The sequence below is a fragment of the Uncinocarpus reesii genome, genomic scaffold (assembly GCF_000003515.1).
Source record: "Uncinocarpus reesii 1704 scaffold_2 genomic scaffold, whole genome shotgun sequence".
NCBI lineage: Eukaryota > Fungi > Ascomycota > Eurotiomycetes > Onygenales > Onygenaceae > Uncinocarpus > Uncinocarpus reesii.
Window position 1 is genome coordinate 2,911,971 of NW_003052499.1, and position 26,750 is coordinate 2,938,720.

Below are 26,750 nucleotides of genomic sequence, written 5' to 3' on the forward strand. Positions count from 1 at the left end.
CCATCGAATCCTATAGACGAGCTGTAGATGTCAACTGAAGGACTACCGCGCATGGTATGTCTAGCCAAGCTACGAGGTACTCGATATGGCTTTTTACGCTCTTTCTACTACCAACGAGGCCGCCGCACTCCGTCCATATGATCCCAAAATGTGGCAAGCGGTCGGCTCGTGTTACGCCAAAATGGGGCGAGCCGACCAGAGCATCCGTGCCCTTAAGCGTGCCCTCGTCGCAGGGTCCTATTACGATAGCAGCGGCACCGGAATGAATTCATTTGCCAGTGGTGGCGTAGGAATTTCCTTTCCACCCGGTGGTCCAGGACACACCCCGTCCGCTCTACGAATTCTCGATCCGGAGACGTTGCACCAAATCGCTACACTCTACGAGCGCTTGGGCGACGAAGAGGAAGCAGCTGCATACATGGAATTGACGTTACAGCAGGAAACTGGACAAATGGGCCGTAGTGACGATTATGATGATGACACAGCGACGGACGCTGATGGGATCTCTCGACGAACTTCTACCCTTACGCATCAAAATGATGATTTGGAAGATGAACCAACTGGCACAGGCGTGACTGCAACGACGAGCAAAGCTCGCCTGTGGCTAGCCAGGTGGGCATTGCGGCATCATGATTTGGACCGGGCGGATCAGCTGGCCAGTGAATTGTGCCAGGATGGCGTGGAGGTGGAGGAAGCGAAAGCTTTGATGAGAGATATTAGAGCAAGGAGAGAGGGTGATGGTTAAACTCGACACGGTCGACAAAATAATCGAATTTAACTGTTTCTCTTAACCGCTTTGCCGGACTTTGTATGAGATATAATTGAGTGTGACATTGGTTTTGAGCGTCGGCGTACCGAAGCGGATTGTGCATTTGCACTGGCCGTTCTGAGCATTATATAGATCCATAAAAACTTCCATGATTCCCAAAACCCACTGCCTTCTTCTCGTTCTGCTCGTCACAGGAAAAAACAAACTTACATTAAAATAAATTATAAATTATAAAATGCATTTCCGCCATAAAAGGCCCGATACGACCATCCCGTTTTCCCCCGCAAAAAAAACTCCGTATCTGATGCTCTGTAACAGGATTCGATCCGAAACTTTTGGCCGTGAGCTGTCATAAAACGTGTAAAGTGCGCACCTCGTTTCTCATTCTAAGGTCTTTCCATAATAGGTTTCAATAGTCCGCAAATCCTTTTTTCATCATGGCTTCATCTGTAGAAGAGGTAATATTTCTTTCCAATCCAAGCTCACAGTGACATCGTTCATCACAGTTTGTTGCTGCAAGTAGCCCATAGGATCGGAAGTGGCAATTCGGCGTTGCTTTGCTGGAATGCCAAAACCCCATTTTAGGCACCCAGCAAAGACTGCCTTACCCACTGAATCCCAGGTTCTTTGAGATCTGGTGTGGCTGCTTGCAGGTAACTGCAAGATTTTCCTATGCACGAAGAAGATCTTTCCCGCATCTGGCAAATCCCCTTGATACCGACTACGGGCAAGTCCGTTGCCGATACGTGCGATATCTGCAGCAATGCTACCGGCGTCATTGCTTTTGGGATCAACAAGCACAACTCCATAACGGCAGGGGGTTGGGATAGTGTTTGATATGGTATTGGGCCGAAGACTTGTCATATTGACTGCAGATATTTCCGCCACAAATTGTGAAAATGACGTTGATAAGCGTCCTCGTCTCTTAAAATATGCCATGGCCGATTGGCGAGTCCTCTTTGGAAGACTGGCACTAATAAATATAGGCGTTTTGTGTAAAAGACTGTGGCTCTCGGCCTGCACTTTACTACAACTTCCGCCGGCTAGATCTTGCGAACGTTTCCGTCTGGCTTCTTTTAATGAAGTGCAGGCAATTTGAGACCGCGTTCCCGCAGGGCGCATAGCCTTTGACGGTACTATACCTCCCGTTCCACCCGTTGGACCCGAATATAGGGGGCCTCCGCCCGATTTTGGAAACTTATTGAGGTTAACCAGATCGCCGGGGGATAAAGGCGAAGTTGGAACGGTAACGGGGTCGCTGGGGATATCTCCGAGTATATTGTTCTTTCGGTTTGTTTTTGTGGAGCAATCTGTTAGATTGGTTAGAAACCCAGAGGCATGCGTGGAATCACAAGAATCCGCAATTGTAAAAGTAGTTGCTGTGCAATCGGGGAAAATATCAATAGCTTTGAAAGTGCTTGCAGACTCCTTCCGCGGCCGAGTAGGTGAGTCACGTAAGTTCGTCTCATTCAGTGAGAGATTCGAGCTCAATCCGTTGAGACTGAGCAACGGTATGGTAGAAGCTCTGGCTAACGAAGGATTAATGGGACCTTTCCCTTTATCCCCGGGGCTTTCCTTTGTTTTCTCTCCGTTGGTAAAGCTTCGTTTTAGCGGCACGCTGCTGGGTGGGTTAGAAGAAATCGATACTTGGGAGTCGGCCAGTATGTATTCTGGCTTCCCATCCTTTGCATCAAGTTTCGCGGTCCATCTAGCAACTTCTTGCGAAAGCTGCTCCTCCGAGACCGCACGGGCCGCTTCAGCGAGTCGCTGTAACTCTTCGAAAGAAACTGCATCGTCCACTTCTCGGTCTGTGTGAATCTTTACGACCCGAGGGAATCTTAGAGTGAAATATCTTACACCCGCGGGCCGTTCGAAACCACTTCCAACCAGTTCCACGACAAACGGGGTTCGAAAGAAGACTTCTATCTCTGGCATGTGAGGCTGATCTACTTTAATCGAGAAGGAGCACGGGCTCGAGCTATTATCACAAACTCGGAACTGCCCTAGCTGATTCAGAGTCCGCATAATCGTCGGGCTAACATTATGGCGATTGAGCACGTCTGTGATTCGATACCTATTTGACTTTGTGTTCGAAATATGTCCGTCTCCTTCCAAGCACCCAACGAAAAAAGACGTCCACGAAAGATCTTTGATATTCTGGCATTGGACGGCATCTTGGGGGTCATATCTCGCGCCGATAAGGGCAAAATCGGCGGAATCACCAAGGCCTGGGATATATTCTTTCTTGAGTTTAATCCAGTGTCCAAAATTGATATTTGCGCTCTCTTGAAAAAGAGGTAGATATGGCTCATCGCTTCCCTTGAGGACAAGGCCTTCCCATCTCTGGGCGGCCCCCAGGGCGACGGCATCTTTTAGCAGCTCATAGCTCTCTGGGAAAGAAAAGTTGATAGTTTGTTGGTAAGCTAGCTCTGAGCGCCCTTCAATTGGTTGAACAATGTCAAGGAGAATCTGACGACGTTCACGGTAGGGCTTTGACAAACAGACATTGCCATCTACCATCAGAACGTCAAAAAAAGCTAGATACAAGTGTTCGAACGGGTCAGGTCTGAAACGTCATTAGAGAACCAACCGTTAGTTTCCTTAATTTCTGGAGAGGACGTACGGAGAATCATTCTCAATTCCGATAAAAGAGCCGGAACGAGAGATATGATTGCGAAGTTTGTGAAATGGAAGGATCTTGGAGCTGTGATCACTCCACACAAGGATCTCACACTCCACGATGCATTGATTCGAGAAACGACAGTCGCTTCTGCCAATCCTCAGAGATTCTTTAAGCGTATCGTGGACGCCCCGCTTATCGACCGTGGAATCCTTCCCGCTTTTCGAAAATATTTGTATACAGTCTGCCTTTGAAAGATCGATGTGTATTTGGCAATATTCACCATCATACTTCCTCTCAACGCTCATCACCCGCCCGCCTACCATTTGACAGCAATGTTTCAGACTTCTGGCTTTATAGAAGTCAGCTCGGCCGACTTTAACACCAACCTTGGGCTTGAGAAGAGGTAAGGCGACTCTCCCCAAAAGATTCGCGTACTGGGCTTCAGGACGAGGAGGAAATTCGCTTATCGGCTCTTGAGCCAGAAATTTCAAAGCTCCCTCTAGCGAATTTTGGAAAAGGAGTAGTTTCGGCAAGAGAAAGTGAAAATTCCGAAGGATTAATTGGCCTGGGATGATAACAGGATTGAAATCCTTGAGGATTAGCCTGGTAAACCATTTGGCATCACGGCTAGATAGCCTGCGGAAAATTGGGGATAGCGTATCATCGACATCTACAGCAGAGTGCTGATAGCGAACCGTTGGCCCCGAAAACCGAGATCTAGATGCGACCTTGGCCAAAGCAAGATCTATTTCTTCCACAGTGACCTCATCTTGGCCTTCGAGGTGATTTTCGGCCTGCTGCATCACATACTCCAGACACTGACCTAAATCCCCCCACCCCTTTTCCCCCCATCGATCAAGTTCACGCTTTCTCGAGGCACCAAGGAGGAGGCAACGGCCAATAACCTTCACCAGGGACGGTTCTCGAAGGCTAAACACACGTTCGGGGCGTCTCTCCGGGAAAAGGCAGGACAAGAGCGCAAGACTGTCGGTTTCTGTAGAGTGTATCTTCCTCTCATGGTGGTCGAACCATTTGATCACGGTAGCAACATCTGGGTCCCTCGTTTTTGCCTCTGAAGCTGCTTTGGCGATGCGGTTTCTATCCAAGTTTGAAAGCAGGTCACAGACATAAGAGAACTTAAAGCCCATTGTCAAGATGTCCGCAGAAAAATGCCAATCATTGGTCCAGCATCATTGGTGCCTAGCCCGGTAGTCTCGACTGGCAAAGCTAGCGGGAATGTCCAAGGCAATTGAAGCAAAGGAAAAAGAAAAAGAAAAAGGAACCCCAAACAGTTGTCTTCCTGGCGAGTCCACTCCCATTCTCAATCCATTCTGCCTGGGTAATAAGGAGAGGCACAGTCGGAGTGAAGGTGGTGGTCGAGGTGAGGACGCGGATGAAGTTCATTCGCGCCAAAACGCCAGTGCACGTGACCAGGCAGCAAAGCACCCGAAAAAGGGTCACATTCCGGGCAATATCCGTGGCACATTAGGCACTTGTTGTTCTGTATCACCTTATATTGTGTTCCTTTTTTCTGCTCAATAAAAGGAAGCCATTGACAAGGATGGTTAGTTAATAGTGAATGGTGTGGGATTGGGGGACATGTTGGAGCTCCTGCATCATCAGCACGGTTCAATAGCCCGATGGTCCCAACATTGAACAAGTGTTTGGTTTTTCATTGATATGATGGGTGAAGTAATTGCTGGGGCCCTGGACAGTAAGGTGTCCCGTCCAATAACTGTCTGTGAAGGTATCAGGGAGCACATGGACAGTCAACGAACATTGTTCACTCTAGCTTCGATACTGGTGGTGATGTTTTACAAATGAGCTAATGCTGCAAGAAAGACTCCTAGCGCCGGCCGCCTGATCCATCCTGTCCAATAAAGCCAGAGAAACCGGTGAACGCTTATAAGATACCTTGCTTTTGCAAACTGTGACTGTTAGCATTGTCTGGCAGTGCAATCCATGGATAACGCAAGAGGGAAAGGGGCCTTACTCATGATAAATACGCTCTGGCATAACATTCCCTTCGGCATCCTCCATTTGTACCACATTATCCCTAGCATCCTTTTCCTTCTTCCGGTCTCGCTCGAGCTTCTCCCAGAGACGTAGTGCGTCTTCGATTTTAGTGATTTCTCTAAACAAACTCGTTTGTTGCGTGATTCCAAGGCATCTTAGGCCATAAATATGCCTAGCTTCGGAAAAGTGTTTGTCAAAGGCGCGCCGGCCCATGTAGACAAAGTTGCCGCAGATCTCACAAGATAACTCGACCCCTAGGCCGTGCAGCTTATACAGCCAGTACGGAATGGGCTTTCCATCCCAGGCCAAGGGTAATTTGAGGGGGTTATATATCTTTTCCTCACCCTCGCTGTCGGACTCTTCTTCTCGTCGAAGGGGGCCCATATCAGCTGTATCACCCATGAGTGCCTCAAGCTCCATCTGCCGTTCCCGTTCTGTCATTCCCTGCTTTCTCTCGACGTTGACACGCGTCGCTTGCCTCTCATCCTGGAGCACCCTAGCAAGCGAACGGATCCGATGTTCACGTTCGGCAATCGCCTTCTCTTTCAGACGATGTACGGCAGCTCCCATCCCATTGGGTCGGCTGTTTGCATCGGGGGTAGCGCCGGATGCCTTCTTTGCCTCTGCAGCTCGAAGATGCTTCTTACCAGTCAAGTGGTTCCGGTAAACATTTTCGTTCTTGAACTCTTTTTCACAATCAGCGCACCAGATACCTTCACCGGTCCCTTCGGTTTTCGGTGCCGATGCCGTCATGTCTTCCTCGCCCCAGCCAGGGACCTGGTTCGCTTCCCACAGCTGTTCGAACTCCTTGTCAAGTTTTGCAAAAAGCTCGTCCAGAGGTTCTAAAGGTTTGATTCGCTTGATGAAATTTTCCAGGTAGCTAGCGAGGTGCTCCACGTATTTGAAATACTTATCCGTTAGTTTATTTTCCCGTTTAACCGGGAGTTGTGGCTGTGTAAATACGTCAAACTGGTCGAGGTATTGGAGGTAGGTCAATCTTTTGACTCCGGGCAGATTCAGATACTCTTCATGAATCATGGTCAGGTCGAAGAATTGTCCGTATGATTCCTCTCCAGTGAACATATGCTCAATCTCCGATGTGTAAAGATCGCCTTCCCCCGGATGCCTTCTCTTGTACGCTCGCTCCAAGTTCTCCACAGGTTCATTAGGGTATCGGCGATGAAAATCCTTTATTTCTTCAAGATGTTTATAAAACTCCTCGAATGGGTCACCCGTCGAGATATCTTGGACCTCCTTCGCTCGAAGCCCGTCAGCATCTTTGTAGATGTCAAGAAGTCGCTGCGATTGTCCCTGTATTCGATCAAGAAATTCGGCAATCTGGTGATCTCTAGTTAAGCGCTCTCGTATCTATACTTCTTCGTCAGTATGTGAGAACAGCATGGCGATGCGCAAGCACCTACATTCCGTGGCTCTTCCGATATCCTGTCGCTGATTCCCTGCTCCAGCCTTTCAAGATCCTCATGCGCGAATCTCTGATCTTCCAGCAACATATTGATGGATTACAGCCTCCCTAAAAGAATCCCAAGCCACAGCCAGAAATACACCTCTGCATCCGTGTTGCTGGAATCGAGTTGCCGCCATCAAAGCGGATCGAACCTTCAAACCGCACTGTTCACGTGACCAGGCGCGCCGCTTGAAATTCTCGTTCTTGAAGCTCAACTTCGACACCAGAAGCCATCGCAGAAACATACTATCGTTCTCTTTCATCTCGTTCCTAGTATCCCATTACCTGGTCTCTTTTTGTTGTAGCAGCTCCCTCGAAAATGGCGGACGACTTTGACAAGACCGCAGATGGTAGACACCCGACTGCCCCAGAAAGCTTGAAACCGCGCGCAGCTAACAGGACGCAGAGAGGATCGAGTTTACGACCTCGAAAGAGGTGACAGTGGCCCCAACCTTCGATGACATGCACTTGAAAGAGAATCTTTTACGAGGCATATACGCATATGGATTCGAGTCGCCGTCAGCCATTCAATCTCGCGCCATTGTTCAGATCTGCAAAGGCCGCGACACCATAGCTCAGGCGCAGTCCGGGACGGGTAAAACAGCTACGTTCGCAATCAGCATTCTACAAGTCATAGACACCGCACTCCGAGAAACCCAAGGTGAGATAGTCAGTATATACTCAAACAATATTCATCGCTCATTTGTGTTCGTTCGCCAGCTTTGGTTCTTTCGCCGACCCGCGAACTTGCAACCCAGATCCAAAACGTCATCATGGCCGTTGGCGACTACATGAATGTACAATGCCACGCATGTATTGGAGGCACCAACGTCGGTGATGATATCAGAAAACTCGACCATGGTCAGCATGTCGTATCCGGAACTCCAGGTCGTGTTGCGGATATGATTCGACGCCGCCATCTTCGTACGCGTCACATCAAAATGCTTGTTCTCGACGAAGCCGACGACTTATTAGCGCGCGGTTTCCGTGATCAAATCTATGACGTGTACCGATACCTCCCTCCTGCAACTCAAGTCGTCGTTCTATCCGCTACGCTCCCTTACGATGTCCTATCGATGACTACGAAATTCATGACGGATCCAGTCCGGATTTTGGTTAAGCGTGATGAGTTGACCCTAGAAGGCTTAAAACAGTATTTCATTGCGGTGGAGAAAGAAGAATGGAAATTCGACACGCTTTGCGATCTTTACGACACCCTAACCATTACGCAAGCGGTTATCTTCTGCAATACGCGACGCAAGGTTGACTGGTTGACTGATAAGATGAGAGAAGCAAATTTCACAGTCTCCAGCATGCACGGGGAGATGCCTCAAAAGGAACGAGACAGCATCATGCAGGATTTCAGACAGGGGAACTCCCGCGTTCTGATTTCGACCGATGTCTGGGCTCGAGGAATCGATGTGCAGCAGGTATCGTTAGTGATTAACTACGATCTACCCAGTAATCGTGAGAACTACATCCACAGAATCGGTCGAAGCGGTCGTTTTGGGCGCAAGGGTGTTGCAATCAACTTCGTTACGAGCGAGGACGTTAGAATTCTAAGAGATATTGAACTCTACTATTCTACACAGATCGACGAAATGCCAATGAACGGTAAGCAGGCGCCCAAGGACACTTGCCCCATTTCCTTCATCACTGACTTCCTCCATAGTCGCCGATCTTCTAGGGTAATTGAACCACATACTTGTCACCGAATTACAATCACGAAAAATGATATATGGCACGTCCCAATCGACGAACGCGTCTCCTAACACTTCGCGTCATAATCTCGAAGCATTGTGCTTTTCTCACCAGCAGGTCGATTGTCCAGGGAACAAGACACTTCATGTAGCTAGCAAACTTTCCTGGATGAGAAGGCCAAGGAGAATATTTTGTGGAGGAATAGGGGATCCCCGGCACTTAGTATGTTTTCCCACACCTGAAAACCCTTCAGTTTTCCTTGATATCTTCTATTCTCTTCGCTAACTGCCTTTCCCCTGCTTCGCACTGATATAGAACCTTTTTTTCCCCCATGGCCTGCCGGCACCAGTCCTTATCAAAAAGAAAGAAACAACGGCCTCCCATTCAAGCGAATTTGCATTTTTTGTCTTTTTTCCTGCTGCCGTTTTTGAACCCTTAAGGTTGGCGATGAATTCTCTACGCTCTTGAAATAGGTAAATTTCCCTAGCTAATGCGGTACAAATTATTCTTCTCTGGCCTTGGAATCCGTAAATCCAAGCTCACTGCTCCGTACGTATATTGATTAGGTGGTGGGTGAGAGTATCGTTCATTGATATCTTCATCCTCTAGAGTAGACCCGGTGGGTTCGTTATTACGTTCTGCATAGTGTCTCTTGGGATGAGAATATTCATATCCTTTGCCTTTTTTCCCCCCATTATGATCCGAAGGATGTCAAACCCCATCTAGAAAAGCCATATGCTGGAGCCAGAGAAGAGTTATAAGTATTATCTATCCTTCACGGAGTTCAGATAGACGAAAAGAGCCAAGTTGCACAACCAAATTCGAAAGAGGGACCCGTTAAGAACGAGCTTCTCCAAAAAAACCCAATCCATTCGACCAAATTTACGAATCCAATATCATCTACATACTGCCATCCCATACCCCGAGTAGTCAGCCTGATTCTGAACCCTCCAAATTGTGAGCAAGAGAAAAGGAAAAGGTAACAAGGCATTACCATGACAAAAAAAGGGAGATGATTTGTTGAGAAACTTGAACCGGAAGCCGAACCCCCTTCTTATGCTCTTAATTTCATGCGGGTGTAGAACAAAACTCCGTGCACTGATATGTAGTATGTGCAAATAAATATTCAGACCCTAGCCGTCATGAGCGCCGATAATATAACGGGTAGGCAAAAAAAGAAAAAGAAATGTCGTAAAAATATGCAAGTGTGCTCTAGGATGCTGACCAAGGAATCTGAACCTTGAAGTATTGGTATATCTTGGGCCTGCTCGAGACCTGAACTAACGCGTGCTAGACGAACGACTGAGTGTGAGTCCAATTGCACTTGAGTGTGCGGAGCCATTGGACGAAACATGCGATTTACTTGAGGTTTCGATTTGGCCATTTGTCCATCTTCAAGAGGAGTCAGTAAAATATTCAGCAAAGCTCAGAGACCAAGGATTGTAACTTACATCTTAACTTTGCGGTCGTCCCCAGCTGATGCAAACATTTCTGGATCTTTTGGATTCCACGCGACCGCATTAACACATCCCTTGCTATGCCCTTCAAGTGTCTCCACGAGTTTACAGTTCTCCTTGTGCCAAATATAAACTTTCGAATCTAGGGGTAACAATCAGTAACTCGGCGTATGCATTATTGATCCAAATGACTGTTAGACGAACCTTCACTGCCGCTCACGACAAAGTTTTCCGCAGCTCCACCGAATGTACTGCGAATGATATATTGACCTTGTTTTTGTCCTGAGTAATGGCGAACAACTTCCGCGGTTTCGAGGTCAAGTAGCTGAACCTCGCCTTGGGACATGTTCACAAGCATGTACTTCGAGTCTCTGCTAATGTTAATACATGTGACGTCGAGCTTTAAAAGCATGCTATATTCCTCTTCTCGAGTCTGAAAATTGTACACGTGAATACTTTTATCCGCCGAGATCGCAACGAGTCGCTTGCCATCTGCCGATATTGCACAATCTCGAATGCGAGCGGCACCAGGCCACCGATGTAGGGCGTCACCGCGAACATTCCAAAGACAAAGTTGGGATTGATTATCCAGAGAACATGTTACAAAGGTTTTGCCATCTGGGGCCCATGCTGCAGATGTAACCGGCTCGTGGTGATGGTCAATTGTAAGACTACAACGGCCAGTCTTGAAAACGGGGTTAGTGCTTAGCTGGTCCAGAAATTGGTGACAATGCTTACCTCTACATTCCACACCCTAGCCTTGTAGTCCTGAGAGCAACTAATCAACTTTGTATCATCAGGGCTCCAGGCTGCAAAGGCAACGGGGCCATCATGATTTGACAACTTGTGGATCACACTAAATGTTCTCACGTCGTAAATGATTACCGAGCGGTCACGACTTGCGGTGGCCAGTTTTGTGCCATCATGAGAGAATTCGAGGTACCACACCTCATCAGTGTGCTGGCTGAGTTCCAGAGTAGGATGTTTTGGAAAGCGACTGCGGTCACACATATGGTCGCAATATAGGGATGGTGTTATGGCAGTATTATGATATAAACAGTGGTTGATTTGGGTTTGTTTAACTTGGTGGAGAAGAGTTGCTAGGCGATGCTCAGGGATCATAACAGAGGGAGATATGTATCCTAGAGTGCATGGTCAGTGGTGTAAACTTGAATGGCCATGTAAAGCAGGTATATGAGATACTGACTCGACAACTGTGCTAACAAATTACGCCTTGAATTTGTGATTGAATCTTCGAGGCCAGCTTGAATACGGAGATTCTCGGGCGGACACATCAATAAACTGTATATAACCTGTTAGAAATTAATCCCCTCTTGGCTCAAGGTACTAAAGGGAATGTACCTTGAAAGTGAATGCAGCCGACCAATGTCATGGTTAAGAGGTGTGAGTTCCTGGCGCAGCACCATCAGCGCGCTCGCAAAATCCCGCTGGTCAAGTAACTCGAGAAACTTCTGTTGTCGTAAGCAGAAGAGCATCTCGTTTTTGTCCGCATCCTCAGCGAGAACCAATCCATCATGTTGGGGTTGCTTGAAGGCATATTTTCCCTCGGCCTCGTGCTCAAGAAACGAATTTATTAAAATGCTCTCTGCGTCAAACCATCGACCCTCAAGGACAGAAGTTCTGAACGCAGCAACTGCTGGGCTCTCTAGTTCATATTTACTCTCACGGCTCAGTGTAACGGCGGCGTCGGGATATCCCAAATCATATAAACTTTGGATCAATATTCTCGTAACCTCTTCTCTATCGTGTCCATAGTATGTGGGCGACGTCGACATTGCGGTTGAACCATTCGTTTGAGACGGTGCCTGTGAAGATGAATTTGACGACTGTCCATTAAGGGAGTTCGAAATGGCTTTTCTCAAGGGAGTGCCACCAGTCCCGTTTGATATGGGGGAGAACCCGTTCGCACTTGAGGTCGACGTCGCGCCATCGGGCTTCATGTTTCCGTCCGCAAGGCGTCTTCTTTTGGAAAGAGGGTGTTCGCTCTGTCCGTGGTTCGAAGTCTGCTCCTGTGAAATGCGCCTGCCTTCGCTGTTCCCTAAACCGCTACTGCCCGACGAACTCTCGGGGATATTTGGGTGCTCCACTGACGGCTCTCGGCGACGTCGAAGGTGGCTACGGCGAGGGCTGGGTTCCGATGGGTAACGAAGAAGGCCTAAGAGATCTGTAGCAGGATATCGACGAGAGGATTGGTCAGTGGGGGCTGAAACGTCAAGAACGGAGCTGGTTCGGGTGTCAGATAAGAATGCAGAGATGCCTGGAGAGAGCTGGATACTGACTGAGAGTTGGAGGCACGATCTGAGCGGCCAGGTCCAGCTGAGGCAGGTTGATTGGGAGAAGCTTCGTCTGCCAGGTCGAAGATTTTGTGAGCCCTTCAGTCTGGTTCTCCGAAGAACCAGCTGAATAGGCTTATCTGGGCGGGGGTTTGGGTCTGGGAGAGGTGATTGTGGAAGTTGGCTGTAGATCAAGTGTACCAGTACGAGGCTCGCAGTGAGACCTTTCCGCTCGGCCACCAAGCTCAGGACAGTATGACTCTGCGTTGGTCAGAGGTTATGGGTGGTGATGAGGAAGCTGCAAAAGTTCTACCCCGGGGTTCACGTACACGGCGTCAGAAACCAAATGACGACAGAGGAACAAGGGCCCCAAGAATAGGCACTAACTAGGGATGTAAGAAGAAAAGGACAAACCCAAGAGGCGAGCAGTTGCAAGGTGATCTGAGGGGCATATGAGTGTGAGAAACCTTGAAGAGGGAGAATGGTGGTTGTCTTGGTTCCTGACGGAGCTCTTGACGTTGCTAATCACTGGATGTTCTCTGTGCTGGCGCTGCCGGGGCCTGCTAACTACCAATGACCCCCCTGGCCTTTATCTGTTGAACCTCCACCATCACTTGTCATATGGGGCGAATGGAGATTACTGAAGAAGCCCTCTCAACCATTGCTGTGCAGTCTACAGAATTTCAAGTGCTAATGAGCTTTCATTCGCCTTATGCCCATCCATATTCAGATAGAGTATCCTCCATATACTCCGTACAGCCGGACAAAACTAAACAAGTACCCTGCTATCGGAACTGATATGATGGTGCACACACCAGGATTCAAGATAAGCATCACCAGCCACAGCCTGTCCGTCTTCACAGAGCTCGCATACTCGGAAACCCTAGGGGCCAGCAGAGGTTCCATTGACCTCCAAAGATAGGCATTGTCACTGAAATTTTCTCTGTGCCATACACTGCCATTCACACACCGCAACACTCGAAGATTCAGATGAAAACAGGCGGGCTGGTATGGTACAGTAAGATCACGTGGAAATACCAGGAATCACACCTTGTGATTGGCCAGCAGCTGTTCATCTGCTGAGCGAGTGCTCCTTGTGACTTGGTTGGAATGACAAGTGTGAACTGCATGCATGACAGGTTTCTGTTTCAAGGATTTCTGCCCAACAAGGCCCAAAGACCAGCCGGTGCAAAGACATGCCGCGTTCCCCGGTTCGACGAAGGCGTTGCCACAGAATGATGGAAGATTTCCCAGGGCCATCAGGAAGTTCTCTTCAACCGTGAATGGAGGCGACGGAAAAACTGCCGCCGATGGAATTTTCCGAGCTCCGAAAGCAGCACCCAATCAGCACCCCGGAAACGAGTCTCGGCTAATCGGTTTTGCCACCTGACTCACCGCCCAGTGGTATAAAAGCTCGCTCTCCCCCGGCCATCTTTGCATTTCTTTTTTTTTTTTCTTCTCCAGCTCTCTTTGCCATTATGGCTTAGATCAAGTGTAGTATCTGTTCTTTTCAGTTTAATCTCTGAAAGTATTCTAAGGAATACAACATTGATTAATCTCATTTTTGGAATCCGTGGGAAGACCTCTGTGCTTGCGCATGTTTTCCTGCACCGTGTCATCGGTCTTTCACTACCACCGATCGACGCGAACCCACCTTTTTTCATCAATTTCGTCGGCTTGATTCCGATGATTTGAAGAAGATTGCTATTTGAGCAAGCGATGCTCTCTCACTGATTGCCTGGTGGTTATCAGAATACGCCGAGACGCTGGAGGATATTGATTATTATTGAATTCATCTGTTCACTACAAATGAGGTCGGGATTATTATTGATTTGTTTTGACATGGCAAAAACCTCCAAGTAGCAAAGTAAATCAACTTTTTCATTAGTCAATCTGATAATTATGAGTACTTCAAGTTCAGGGTTGTGCGGAGATTGTGGACTCGTGGAGGACACTGAAGGGTGCATTGCTTGCTTAGCGTTTGTCTCCTTGGCATGTTTGGCGATATGATTATATAACCCAGCTCTCGTGACCTTGCCAAGCCTCCCGAGTGGATCCTAGTGTTGGCCGAGACTTGGCGCGGTCACGGGGAGCTGCCCACTTGAACTGGCTCGACAACATCGTGTTGTTGATGCGATCAGACTCGAGCTTCGGGATATCCTTCCTCTCAATCGCATGCTAGGTCTAGGTCGGCCTTCTTTTAGACGTCGACCTTCGCTTTTGGATCTGATTCAGCAGCCCAACAGCGCCACGCCGATCTCTCAAGCTTGCCCCGCCCCAGAAGTCCATAAGCTTCCCGCCGGTGTTCGTCGTCACCAGCTCACACCCGCCGACGACAACGGCCATCTCCAATTGAAAGCACTCACGGATAATCCGCAATCACCGCTTACAATGCCTTCGAAAGACTCAGGGAAAGCCGAAACGGGGCTTGACGAAGCACAGCATGGTTCCGTCTTTTCGGTCTCTGGACCCGTCATCGTGGCCGAGAATATGATCGGCTGTGCTATGTACGAGCTGGTAGGTATGGGCCAGGGCATTTGTGCTGTTCATGTACTGACGGGAATCTTTGCAATCAGTGTAGGGTCGGCTATGACAAAATCGTCGGAGAAGTGATTCGCATCGAGGGTGACCGAGCTACGATCCAGGTTTACGAGGAGACCGGTATGCCAGTGTTCTCCCAGCTTTGGGTTTCCAATATCGTGCTAACGCGAACTCTTACATTGTAGCCGGAGTAAAGGTTGGAGACCCTGTTCTTCGGACTGGAAAGCCCTTAACCGTCGAGCTTGGGCCCGGCCTGATGGAGACAATTTACGATGGTATCCAAAGACCTCTCAGGTCCATCTCTACCGTTTCGGACAGCATCTACATCCCTCGAGGTATCTCTCTACCCGCCCTTGACCGAAAGAAGAAATGGGATTTCAAACCCGGCAGCTTCAAGGTCGGAGACCATATCACCGGAGGAGATATTTGGGGAACGGTGTTCGAGAACAGCTTGCTCCACGACCATAAAATCCTTCTGCCACCCCGTGCCCGAGGTACGATTACACGTATCTCCGACGCGGGTAGCTATACTGTAGAAGAGAAACTCCTCGAAGTCGAATTTCAAGGGAAGAAGACGGAATACGGCATGATGCATGTTTGGCCCGTCCGAGTCCCTCGTCCTGTTAACGAGAAGCTTGCGTCGGAGTCGCCTTTTATCGTCGGTCAGCGTGTTTTGGATTCTTTGTTTCCAAGTGTTCAAGGCGGGACGGTTTGTATTCCTGGCGCCTTCGGATGCGGCAAGACCGTCATCAGCCAGAGTGTTTCCAAATTTTCTAACAGCGATATTATCGTTTACGTCGGCTGCGGTGAGCGAGGGAATGAGATGGCCGAAGTCTTGATGGATTTCCCAGAAGTAGGGCCCTCCACTCGCACTCTGGGATACCGAACATCGGTGCTGACTTTCTTAGCTCACAATCAACGTTGAGGGTCGAGAGGAGCCCATCATGAAACGTACCTGTCTAATTGCGAACACATCCAACATGCCTGTGGCAGCTCGAGAAGCGTCTATTTACACAGGCATTACTGTTGCTGAGTACTTCCGTGACCAAGGAAAACATGTGGCTATGATGGCAGACTCTAGCTCCCGATGGGCTGAAGCATTACGTGAACTGTCAGGCCGTTTAGGTGAAATGCCTGCGGATCAAGGTTTCCCGGCATATCTCGGTGCGAAGCTCGCGTCCTTTTATGAACGCGCCGGGCAAAGTATAGCCCTTGGCAGCCCAGAGCGGAAGGGCAGTGTCAGCATCGTGGGCGCTGTCAGTCCGCCCGGTGGTGATTTTGCGGATCCCGTCACATCCAGCACTCTTGGTATTGTTCAGGTGTTTTGGGGTCTTGACAAGAAACTCGCCCAGCGGAAACACTTCCCATCAATCAACACGTCGATTTCATATAGCAAATACATCCCCATCCTCGACAAGTACTATGCCAAGGAGCATCCCGAGTTCCCTCGACTACGGGACAAAATAAAGGAATTATTGACTAACTCTGAAGACTTGGATCAAGTCGTTCAACTGGTCGGGAAATCCGCGCTGGGTGATCCCGATAAGATCACCCTGGACGTCGCTGTATTGCTGAAGGATGATTTCCTACAGCAAAATGGTTACAGTGATTATGATCAATTCTGCCCGCTGTGGAAGACTGAATACATGATGAAGGCGTTCATGCAGTTCTACGACGAGAGCCAAAAAGCCATTGCGCAGGGCCAGAGCTGGGCCAAAGTGAGAGAAGCGACAAGCGACATCCAAACTGCTCTTCGGAATATGAAGTTTGAGATCCCCGATGATGAGGAGGCGGTTTCGAAGAAGGTAAAAACTCGCTACCTTATGATTTATTCTCATGGGCTCACGCTGACACTGTCCACCAGTACGAGAAAATCCTCCAAGATATGTCCGAGAAGTTTGCATCTGTTTCCGACGAGTAAACCTTTTATGTTCTTTGGCTCAGAGCGGCCCTTTTTTTGGTTCTGGCTTCTGTAGCAGGCTCATGCCCCTCGTCTATAATCCTTTTCTCATCGCATGAATATAGACAAAGCGAAATAATCCTGCTGTGGGTCGCTTCTTGCGCTCCGTCGCTATCTTAGTCCATCATTCCAGTAATATAGATCTCGGGAAGGGTTTCTGAGCTTTTGCATGCTAGGCATCCAGATTTGGGGCTTCGTCCCACCTGCAATCAATACTCAAGGCAGCCATGTTTCAACCCAATCAAGTCGTAGTCGGCCCAACAGTGAATGTAGCTCTTAGTCGCGTAATGTCGATGCCTACAGGGCCGTCAGTTTGTGGTCAGGCGATGCAGATTCAAGCAAAGCCTTGCCCCCTGTCCTGTGCCTGCATCATCCTTCAGGTCGATTGTTCGTTGATTAGCGCAGAGTCCAGACACCGCACGTGAACCGACCTTTGTTTGGCAGTCAGCGCCGTTTTTGACTTTGACCCGCAACAACTTCTCGACCTTCAACTTCCCCAGCTTGCATTCAACCGCTCTCTGCTTCTCAGAAAGGAACGCCCTTGTGCCATAAAGCCCGGTTGTCCAATTGATAGCGCCTCTGAACTTGGATCTCAGCTTTCTCGCCAGGCATGGCGTCCCCATCGAGCGCTTCGTGAGTGCTTCCGCCTCCCCTTTGGCTACGTGTGCAGGAGCTAATGGCAAATCGCCGGTTGCGAACAGTATAAATGTTAATGACCCGTCGCTTATCTCGCTTGTTAATAAGTTGCAAGATGTGTTTACGACAGTCGGAGTATGTCCCTTCTTCCAACCTAGTTGCGTCGTCGCCATATAGCTTCGGACACTGACGACCGGCTCTCAAGGTCCAAAACCCGATAGACTTGCCGCAGATCGTCGTGGTTGGCTCACAATCTAGTGGAAAGAGCTCGGTGCTAGAAAATATCGTGGGCAGAGATTTGTAAGGAAACTTGTGGTGGTAGGGTTATCGTGTTCTTGCTTGGACTGACACTTGCTATGAATACAGTCTTCCTAGAGGATCCGGCATTGTGACCAGACGACCACTGGTGTTGCAACTCGTTAACCGACCCGCCCTTGTAAAGAGCCAGCCAAATGGAACTTCGGAAGAGAAGCAAATCGAAACCACCGACAAGGAGTCGAATCTCGACGAATATGGAGAGTTTCTACATATCCCGGGCCAGAAATTCTATGATTTCAACAAAATAAGAGAGGAAATTGTTCGAGAGACCGACGCCAAAACCGGCCGTAACGCAGGCATCTCGCCTCAGCCGATCAATTTACGAATCTTCTCCCCGAATGTGCTGACGCTGACTTTGGTCGACTTACCCGGTCTGACCAAGGTGCCAGTTGGAGACCAGCCCAAGGATATTGAAAAACAAATAAGAGAGATGGTTCTAAAACACATCAGCAAGCCGAATGCGATTATTCTTGCCGTCACCGCCGCTAACCAAGACCTGGCTAATTCCGACGGTTTAAAGTTGGCTCGTGAGGTAGACCCAGAGGGCCAACGGACAATCGGTGTTCTCACCAAAGTCGATCTTATGGACGCAGGAACGGACGTTGTGGATATCCTTGCTGGTAGAATTATTCCGCTACGCCTGGGCTACGTTCCGGTGGTCAACAGGGGTCAACGAGACATTGAGAATAAGCGGCCAATATCCTACGCGCTCGAACATGAGAAGAACTTCTTTGACAATCACAAGGCGTATCGAAGCAAATCGTCTTATTGCGGCACTCCGTACCTGGCCAGGAAGTTAAATCTGGTGAGTAGTTAGAGTTCCATTGCCTTCGTTCGCTCTTCGTACACTAACCGGTCTCGTTTTTGCTAGATTCTAATGATGCATATTAAACAAACTCTCCCCGATATCAAAACCCGCATCGCATCCTCGTTGCAAAAATATACCACCGAATTAAACCAGCTGGGCGATTCGATACTCGGGAACAGCACCAACATTGTCCTAAATATTATCACTGAATTTAGCAACGAATACCGAACCGTTCTAGACGGAAATTATCAGGAGCTTTCCAGCATCGAACTCTCCGGCGGTGCTCGTATCAGTTTTGTTTTCCATGAGCTCTATTCCAACGGTGTCAAGGCTGTTGAGCCGTTTGATCAGGTGAAGGATATTGATATTCGCACCATCCTTTACAATTCTTCCGGCTCATCACCCGCCCTGTTCGTCGGCACCACTGCATTCGAGTTGATTGTGAAACAGCAAATTCGAAGGTTAGAGGAACCTAGCTTAAAATGCGTGTCATTGGTGTATGACGAGCTTGTTCGCATTTTGGGCCAGCTGTTGAATAAACAGCCCTTCCGAAGATATCCTCAACTCAAAGAAAAGTTCCATGCTGTTGTCATAGCATTTTTCAAGAAGGCTATGGACCCAACGAATAAACTTGTCAGAGATCTCGTAGCCATGGAGTCCTGCTATGTTAACACGGGGCATCCTGACTTTATCACTGGCAACAGGGTAAGTTTGAATCATGGACATAGTACGATATACAAGGTCGCTAATTCTCTATGTATCAGGCCATGGCCATTGTTCAGGAACGTCACAATGCCGGTAAACCGACGCAAGTTGATCCTAAAACTGGCAAACCACTACCTATTTCTCAACAACCACCTCGTTCCGCAAGCCCGTCCCTAGAGGTTGCAGAGAATTCTGGATTTTTTGGAAGCTTTTTCGCTTCCAAAAACAAAAAGAAGATGGCTGCAATGGAGGCTCCGCCCCCAACGTTGAAAGCTTCCGGTACTCTCTCAGAACGAGAAAGTTCCGAAGTCGAGGTTATCAGTGAGGATTCCGCGGCCCTGCAGTTATGTATCCATCTAACGTCAATGCAGAAATCCTAATCAACTCTTACTATAACATCGTGAAACGAACGATGATCGACATGGTTCCGAAAGCTATCATGCTTAATCTCGTGCAGTAAGTACCGGCCTACATGCCCATTTTCAAATAAGCTAACTATTTCCAGATTCACCAAGGACGAAATGCAGCGAGAATTGCTTGCAAATATGTACAAGTCCGAAGAGCCCGATGACTTGCTCCGCGAGAGCGAGTATACGATTCGCCGCCGAAAGGAATGTCAGCAAATGGTTGAAAGTTTGACCAAAGCAAGCGAAATCGTCAGCCAGGTACAGTAAATCCGAGCGAATTCTTTTAGAGTATCTAGGATTTACTTGAACCAAGGAACTATAATCACGAAACCGATCCAATAATTAGACCGTGTTCAAAAGAATGGGGCTTTGAGGTTCAATATATGATATCCCTTATACCTCCATATTTTTCACTTTTTTCATGTCCATGGTGAATCGTTGGCAGACTGTATCTTGGGGCGCCAATCCATTCCTTTTGCTCCTATTCTCTTTTAATAATTTGTTTATACACGGCCATGCCTCCCGAATTACACGAGCTACTCATGACTATTTTCGGCTATTCTTCTCGTTCCAATAGCCTGGTATGGTTGAATTTATGCAAGTGAGAGACCCATTTAGTTCTAGCCTGGAGGTGCACTGGTTTCTTTTGCCCCTGTGTCTAAAATATTTGCGCCTAAATGAGTTGAAGTTGTCACTTTCTATGATACATTCGAACTCTTTTTATATTCACAATCTATCTCCCAATCTCTCCCCCGAATGCCGTATACGCGATTCCATGGGTCGATTTAAAATGCGCCTCGCCCATACGAAATGTCACTTCCTATCTCTTCGCAACGGCTGTCCGTCGATTCTGGAGCCGCGAATGTCACGCCAACATTATTTTCAAAAGCGAAACGTACCAAGGTGTCTCCTAAAAGAAAAAGATTTAGTATTTCCCCCTTATCAAACATCACAGCAACGGGGCGCATGTTCGTGGGGCTTTGACTCACCAGAAGAAGAATACTGTGGCCATCCAAGCTCAGACAGTCCAGACGCAGGGTTGGCCGCAAACGCCGCCCAGGCATGCGACATGAGCGAAGATACCTGATTTTCGGCATCCGTGTTTGGCGCGCCGCTGGCATCTGCGGCGGTGCCGAAAACTTGGGCCACATCGGTGCCATGGTATGCTCCACTGCCCGGGTACAATGCGGTGTTTGGCCATTGGCCAAAGTAGCGATATCTCCAGACGGGAACACCGTGGGTTGCGCGATTGTGCGCCGCACGGGCCGAAGAGCATGTAAACGCGGCGAGATTAAATTTGTTCCATTGGTCGTCGGTTAGACGTTTGCCTGCTCCGTGTGCGGATACTTTGTAATATCCGGCTTCGTAGTCACCGCTGCCGACGAGGTAAGGCTATTAATGGCGATTATTAGTGATGGGATGACGGGATTCATTGAACGAATAGAATTGACCAACGTACCACTCTGGCAAACTCTCCCCGGGCTGAAAGCTCTTCGTAATTCGAAAACACCACCTTCTCATCAATTGTTGGGTGGAAAACTGGCTGTGGGAGTGCCTTGCTGGGCTCCGGCGGAACCTTCAACACTGCAGCAGAAAGCTCTGAAAACGGCTTGGACCTGACACAGGCAACTGTATCACTAGAGTCCTGGCATCCGAGCGCTGTAACGGCAGCATTCCAATATTTGGTGGACTCCGCTGGGGTATTCGGGGCCATACTCAACGCTGTCCCTGCCATAGAAATGACGCCACTGACGATGGGATCTTGCTTCCAAGCATATGTATAGTAGTCAACAGCCACGCCTCCTGCAGAGTGGCCAAAGATGGTAATTCGATCTGGATCGCCGCCAAATGCAGCGATATTGTCTCGAACCCATTCCACAGCAAGGCGCTGGTCGAGCAGACCGACGTTTTGAGGCAGGCCAGGTGCTCCGGCGAAACCAAATATATTGAGTCGATAGCTGTGTCATTCATTAAAAGGCGGCCAGTTTTCAGGTATAGATAGCTCACTTAACGGTGACAATGATGACATCTTCTTTGTCGGTCATGTACTGGCCTTGGTAAAAAGGATTGTTCGTGCTTCCGCCGATGAATCCTACAAACATGGGAATATCAGAGATCAATGCGAGGCCCAGTGAATCAAGGGTTACCATACGGCCTCCGTGAAACCAGATCAGAACTGGTTTCCTCGTAGACCCGGTGGCCTTTGACCAAACATTGAGCTTCAGGCAGTCTTCGCTCTGTGGGTTGCCCTTTTGACTGGCAAAATTTGCTATGATTTCAGGGAACAGCTCCGTCGCATTGGGGTACACGACGCGTTTAGAAGGCGTTTGCGGGCAATCCCTGTTATCAAAGGCTCAGATGCTTCAAAGTCCTTCCATCTACCGGAATACGTACTTGGGCTATACAAGAGTGTCAGCATTCCGACTCGCTCAGTCAATCATGAGAACTTACATAGGCAACAGCTCTCAGCGTCTCGTCGGATCGAAATGCAACCGGCGCGGCAAAGCGAAGTTCGCCAACCGGCGGCTGCGCGTAGGGTATTCCCAGATACTCAGATACCCAGGGACGTGTTTTCGCAGCCTGTCCGTGAATTCGTCCGCTGGACGTCACCACCATTGCCCCGACACCAGGGCTCAGTGTGTGCCATTCGGAAACAACATACTTACCCAGGATAGAGAGTAAGATGCCTGCAACTAAGGAGGTCAATACCCAAGGCCCCATTTCCTCGCAGCTGGTGTCACAGGCCCGAGATGCCAAAACAGCAGGTAAAACGTGCTGGAGCGAGGTGTTCAGGTATAAAAGAGCGCATGCTAGCCCTCGACATTGATATTCGATTTCCCATCCGTCGTTCCTGTGGAGATTGGTTCCCCAATGTCAATGCGGAGACGTCCCGCATTCCCAGGATACCACCCGCCGAACATAATGGTTGACAGCTAGGTGCCTATCCGAGGCAGCTCCTTAGGTCTCGGATAGCCATATCGGTATCCGGATGTCTCTCAACCAAAGCCGTTGACCCGTCGACAACAGAGATATGCGAATGTGAAAATCAAGTCCGTGGAAAATATTGCAATCGTCCCTCAGACAGAAACGAACTTGTCACCAGCTCAATTGAGATCTTTCCCGACCGATAACCATACTTCGCCTTCGGGACATGAATTTCTCAGCGTACTACGGTAGAGAATAAGTAAGCTTGACAGTGCTTTCCAGGCTAAAACTGTGGATAAAGTCTGTTCTAACTGCCTTGACTATTGATATGGACGCAATCAGGGCCTCTGTTGACTACAAAGCTTGAATGAAGAGAATAGGAGGACCACTGAGTTAGTTAAACCTGTACGGAGTAGCTCGAAATGATAAAGATCCAGCCCGTCCGCTAGTTTTAGCGGTACTTAGGTATCTTGCTATTCAACTTATCCGTGAAAATGATATGGCTTTATTTCGGTTCAAGCCTCCAAGAAGGGTATGACTGTGGGCAGTTCTTTGCCACACTACGGCTGGTTTCTTCTCACTATCAGCCAGTTAACCCGATGAGAGCCGCCAGTTACCAACGGATGCAAAGCTACTGGCCGTGTTGAATCGTCCCTTCGCGTTTGATATTGACCATCGGCTGTTTACACCCCCTGGCGAGTCTGGGGAAGCGAGTCTCAGGGATCAGGGGTTCATATAGCACATCTTACGTCACTAACTCGGACACTGAGGCATCATGATCAAAACGATTATGGAGAACAACAGCATTCAAACAGCGCCAATTGCGAATATTCCCTTGAGTTCTCACTCAATTGCCACTGCGTTTTGACACTCGAGTATTTCCAGCATCTCTGGCGCTAAGAGCACCGAGAAGGGAGCCCTGAGTTCGCCCTCTGTCGAGCCAAGGTTATCTGTTGCATCGGAAAAAGTCTAGATTGCATATCGCCACGCCCCAGCAGCCCGTATACGCAGCATCCCAGGCAGTGCTCCGGGCTAAAGAGGCGTCAAACTTGGTGTCGTCCGCTAAAGGCCACAGCCTGTCTGATTGAGCCCACCAAAGTTTTCAGCGGCGAAGATCTTTTGACGTCTGAAATCCACAGTTCGCCAGCAGCCTTTTCTCCAAACCTTTTAACCCCGTGGGCTTCGGCTCAGGTTCTTTTGAAGCAATCTTCCCATGATGTGTGCCACACGCTGGTTTTGGCTCTATCCTTTCGTCGATCCTGTGTCAAGAAACAGCTCGTCTGCCCTGGCTGATAATCGCCCTGGCATCGTCGAATTCGACGTCATTGTGCCTTGCAAAAGGAAGAGATGGTCTGACTTTTGAATTCGGAATATATTTTGGATGTGTACTATATGAGGATCGTCGTTTGTGCTGAGAACTAGTTCCGTTTCCCAAGTCCTGTGGGCCGCGTTTTGGCCCTCGACAGGCAGGCTGTTGGACGGATGTCGAAACTCGCTCCGAAGAAGGCATGGTTGAGGGAAGCGGGTGTGTCTGTATCTCGATTCGCATCGCGTTGCTACACAAGACTCTGCGAGGTCAAAAGCAAGATACCATGGGTCAAGTCGATCAAATTCAACTTCATCTTCTTCCATTACACCTACATCCTCGGGGTCACCATCGTCGGATCAATCTATCTCTATCCCGGCGGACACTTGTCCTATACCGATGCGTTGTTCCTGGCGGCAGGTTCTGCGACTCAAAGCGGGCTGAATACTGTTGACTTGAATCTCATTTCTACATATCAACAGGTGGGACTATGGCTGGGTTCGATGATCGCGAATCCCATCGTTATCCATTCATCGGTCGTTTTTATCCGCCTGCGGTGGTTCGAGAAGCGATTCCAACATGTCGTGCGAGAGGCGAAAATGTTGAGAAAAACGCGCACGCGAACAAGATCGAGGGCCGTGCCCACCGATACTGATGCTGCCAATCGAGCAGAGATGGGCGTACGGGGCCGGAATATAACGGTGTTGCGGAACAGTGAGGGCCAGGCTTTGGGGCGTTTTATCGAGGAGAACAAACGGAAAAGCGAAGGAAACTCGGACCATGGTAACTTGACGCCAACGGATGGAGTGAGTGACCAGATTCTGCCTGCAGAAATCGAACACTCTGGCGCAGCGGAGGCGCCTCTGGACAGCTCCACAGACAGCACTCGACCTTATCCGGCACAGTACGGTGCTGAACACCATATCTCCTTTGTTGAAAACCAGAGACGGCAAACCTCAGCGCTCAGGATACCTAGTCCTCGTGAATTCGATAGAGGCGGAGTACCCGAGGCCGTTGATTATGGTGATACTCTCATGCGGAGGAGGACTTCTCGATCAGACCAAGGAGACCCTTTGAAGCAGCTCCCTTCCCCAAGACAGCACATCACCATAGACGAGCCAAACATCGCACGTTCTCGACGAGCCACGACATTTCCTCCCGTCAACTCTCGCTTCACTGGTGATAATGACGCCGCTTACAACCAAGAGCCCACCCCTGAACAGCGACTGCGGCGTAGAAAGGGGACACTTGCATCCTTCTTCTTCTTCGGTACCCACGTTGGGGCCCGGGATGCACCTTATCTGAGCTGGCAACCTACGATTGGGAGGAACTCGGCGTTTGTTGATTTGAGCGAGGACCAGAAAAATGAACTCGGCGGTATTGAATACAGAGCATTGAAGACACTAGCCTACGTTTTGGCCGGGTATTTCTTCTTCTTCCATATCCTAGGGATCGTCTCTTTGGTCCCTTGGATTTTGCATACGCACTGGGGCAAATTCGTCACCCGGGTTGGTGTCGGTAGGCCCTGGTGGGCCGTTTTTATCTCAGGATCCGCGTTCAACGATCAAGGCTTCTCGCTTACTCCCGATTCCCTTGCGTCCTTTTATGATGCTATATTCCCCTTGCTGCTGATGACTTTTCTCATCATTATTGGCAACACTGGATTTCCTTGCATGCTTCGTTTCGTTATTTGGCTATTCTGGAAAATATTCCCCAAGCACACGGCTATTTGGGAAGAACTACATTTTCTCCTGGACCACCCGCGGCGATGTTTCACTCTTTTATTCCCCAGTTCTGCCACATGGTGGTTGTTTTGGGTCCTGGTGATCTTGAACGGTACCGACCTAATCCTTTTCATTATCTTGGATGTAAGTGCTTTGATCATGCAAAGCTGATGGGTAACAAATTCTAACGGTGTCAACAGCTGCATGATCGCGCTGTCTCGAGTTTACCCGGCGGAATACGATTCGTGGACGGGCTCTTTCAAGCGGCAGCCACGAGAACCGCCGGCTTGTCCGTGGTCAGTCTCTCGGCGCTCCATCCGGCAGTCCAGGTCTCGTACATGATCATGATGTATATATCCATCTACCCCATCGCGATCTCGTTACGGAGGACGAACGTGTACGAAGAAAAGAGCTTGGGTATCTACTACAGCGGAGAAGAGGAGGAGGAGGAGTATGAAGATCCGGCCAAAGAACCAAGCTATGTCGGCTCACACTTACGAAGACAGCTTGGATTCGACATTTGGTACATATTCCTGGGTCTATTCGTCATCGCCATCGTCGAGGGCTCACGCCTTCAGGATGACCCTCAGTTCACCATGTTCGCAATCCTCTTCGAGGTCGTGTCTGCATACGGCACCGTCGGCTTGTCGCTCGGATACCCCAACACCAACACGTCCTTTTCTGCACAGTTCAAAGTCATCTCGAAACTGGTAATCATCGCCATGATGATCCGAGGAAGGCACCGTGGGCTACCGTACCAGCTCGATCGCGCCGTTCTTCTCCCGTCGGAAGCCCTGCATGAGAAAGAGCTTCGCGACGCCGCCATGCGGATGAAGCGCCGTGGTTCGGCGTTTAGTACTGCTGCGTCTCGCCGCGCGAGTTCGAGGGATGGCTTCAGCGGGACCACTTCTGGGTGGCAGCACAGTCCGTCTGGTGGTGCGTGGACGCTTTCCCAGGGCAACGCAGTTGCGAGATTACCTCTTCATCGGAGCGGGAGCCGCTAGACTTTTGACAAGACCCTAAACATGGTTCGTTTCATCTATGATTTCGACATAATTCCTTGGTTTATTTGAGCGACAATTTCAAGCAAGGTGT

At 49.1% G+C, this 26,750-nt stretch overlaps 9 protein-coding genes across 9 annotated transcripts in view; 5 read left to right on the plus strand and 4 right to left on the minus strand.

The window, feature by feature from the left end:
* Nucleotides 1–745, plus strand: part of UREG_03964 (uncharacterized protein) — a gene marked incomplete at both ends in the record, with an annotated part of 2,093 nt that extends 1,348 nt beyond the window's left edge. The window contains one exon of the mRNA XM_002544401.1: nucleotides 65–745. Coding sequence (XP_002544447.1) covers nucleotides 65–745 — 681 coding nt within the window. The remainder of the gene's footprint in view (nucleotides 1–64) is intronic.
* A 1,582-nt stretch (nucleotides 746–2,327) lies between these two features.
* On the minus strand, nucleotides 2,328–4,540 carry UREG_03965 (uncharacterized protein; the record flags this gene model as incomplete). The annotated part of the gene is made up of 3 exons (XM_002544402.1): nucleotides 2,328–2,387; nucleotides 2,627–3,335; nucleotides 3,393–4,540. The coding sequence occupies 3 exons, from the start codon at nucleotides 4,538–4,540 to the stop codon at nucleotides 2,328–2,330; spliced, it is 1,917 nt and encodes a 638-aa protein (XP_002544448.1).
* Nucleotides 4,541–5,295: 755 nt separating this feature from the next.
* On the minus strand, nucleotides 5,296–6,919 carry UREG_03966 (uncharacterized protein; the record flags this gene model as incomplete). The annotated part of the gene is made up of 3 exons (XM_002544403.1): nucleotides 5,296–5,320; nucleotides 5,386–6,776; nucleotides 6,830–6,919. The coding sequence occupies 3 exons, from the start codon at nucleotides 6,917–6,919 to the stop codon at nucleotides 5,296–5,298; spliced, it is 1,506 nt and encodes a 501-aa protein (XP_002544449.1).
* Nucleotides 6,920–7,192: 273 nt separating this feature from the next.
* UREG_03967 (eukaryotic initiation factor 4A-12) lies at nucleotides 7,193–8,565 on the plus strand (the record flags this gene model as incomplete). The annotated part of the gene is made up of 4 exons (XM_002544404.1): nucleotides 7,193–7,223; nucleotides 7,280–7,534; nucleotides 7,594–8,487; nucleotides 8,546–8,565. The coding sequence occupies 4 exons, from the start codon at nucleotides 7,193–7,195 to the stop codon at nucleotides 8,563–8,565; spliced, it is 1,200 nt and encodes a 399-aa protein (XP_002544450.1).
* Nucleotides 8,566–9,854: 1,289 nt separating this feature from the next.
* On the minus strand, nucleotides 9,855–13,757 carry UREG_03968 (uncharacterized protein; the record flags this gene model as incomplete). The annotated part of the gene is made up of 9 exons (XM_002544405.1): nucleotides 9,855–9,966; nucleotides 10,026–10,173; nucleotides 10,236–10,716; nucleotides 10,770–11,173; nucleotides 11,239–11,333; nucleotides 11,394–12,509; nucleotides 13,141–13,208; nucleotides 13,376–13,626; nucleotides 13,721–13,757. The coding sequence occupies 9 exons, from the start codon at nucleotides 13,755–13,757 to the stop codon at nucleotides 9,855–9,857; spliced, it is 2,712 nt and encodes a 903-aa protein (XP_002544451.1).
* Nucleotides 13,758–14,716: 959 nt separating this feature from the next.
* UREG_03969 (V-type ATPase, A subunit) lies at nucleotides 14,717–16,842 on the plus strand (the record flags this gene model as incomplete). Its single annotated transcript, XM_002544406.1, has 3 exons — nucleotides 14,717–14,846; nucleotides 15,058–15,719; nucleotides 15,775–16,842. 3 exons carry the CDS (start codon nucleotides 14,717–14,719, stop codon nucleotides 16,840–16,842), a joined length of 1,860 nt encoding a protein of 619 aa, XP_002544452.1.
* A 735-nt stretch (nucleotides 16,843–17,577) lies between these two features.
* On the plus strand, nucleotides 17,578–19,967 carry UREG_03970 (vacuolar sorting protein 1; the record flags this gene model as incomplete). The annotated part of the gene is made up of 6 exons (XM_002544407.1): nucleotides 17,578–17,597; nucleotides 17,829–18,585; nucleotides 18,652–19,293; nucleotides 19,353–19,614; nucleotides 19,665–19,749; nucleotides 19,799–19,967. The coding sequence occupies 6 exons, from the start codon at nucleotides 17,578–17,580 to the stop codon at nucleotides 19,965–19,967; spliced, it is 1,935 nt and encodes a 644-aa protein (XP_002544453.1).
* Nucleotides 19,968–20,642: 675 nt separating this feature from the next.
* Nucleotides 20,643–22,119, minus strand: UREG_03971 (uncharacterized protein; the record flags this gene model as incomplete). Its single annotated transcript, XM_002544408.1, has 4 exons — nucleotides 20,643–21,092; nucleotides 21,160–21,658; nucleotides 21,708–21,969; nucleotides 22,095–22,119. The coding sequence occupies 4 exons, from the start codon at nucleotides 22,117–22,119 to the stop codon at nucleotides 20,643–20,645; spliced, it is 1,236 nt and encodes a 411-aa protein (XP_002544454.1).
* Nucleotides 22,120–24,107: 1,988 nt separating this feature from the next.
* Nucleotides 24,108–26,659, plus strand: UREG_03972 (uncharacterized protein; the record flags this gene model as incomplete). Its single annotated transcript, XM_002544409.1, has 2 exons — nucleotides 24,108–25,799; nucleotides 25,856–26,659. The coding sequence occupies 2 exons, from the start codon at nucleotides 24,108–24,110 to the stop codon at nucleotides 26,657–26,659; spliced, it is 2,496 nt and encodes an 831-aa protein (XP_002544455.1).
* Nucleotides 26,660–26,750: the final 91 nt, after the last annotated feature.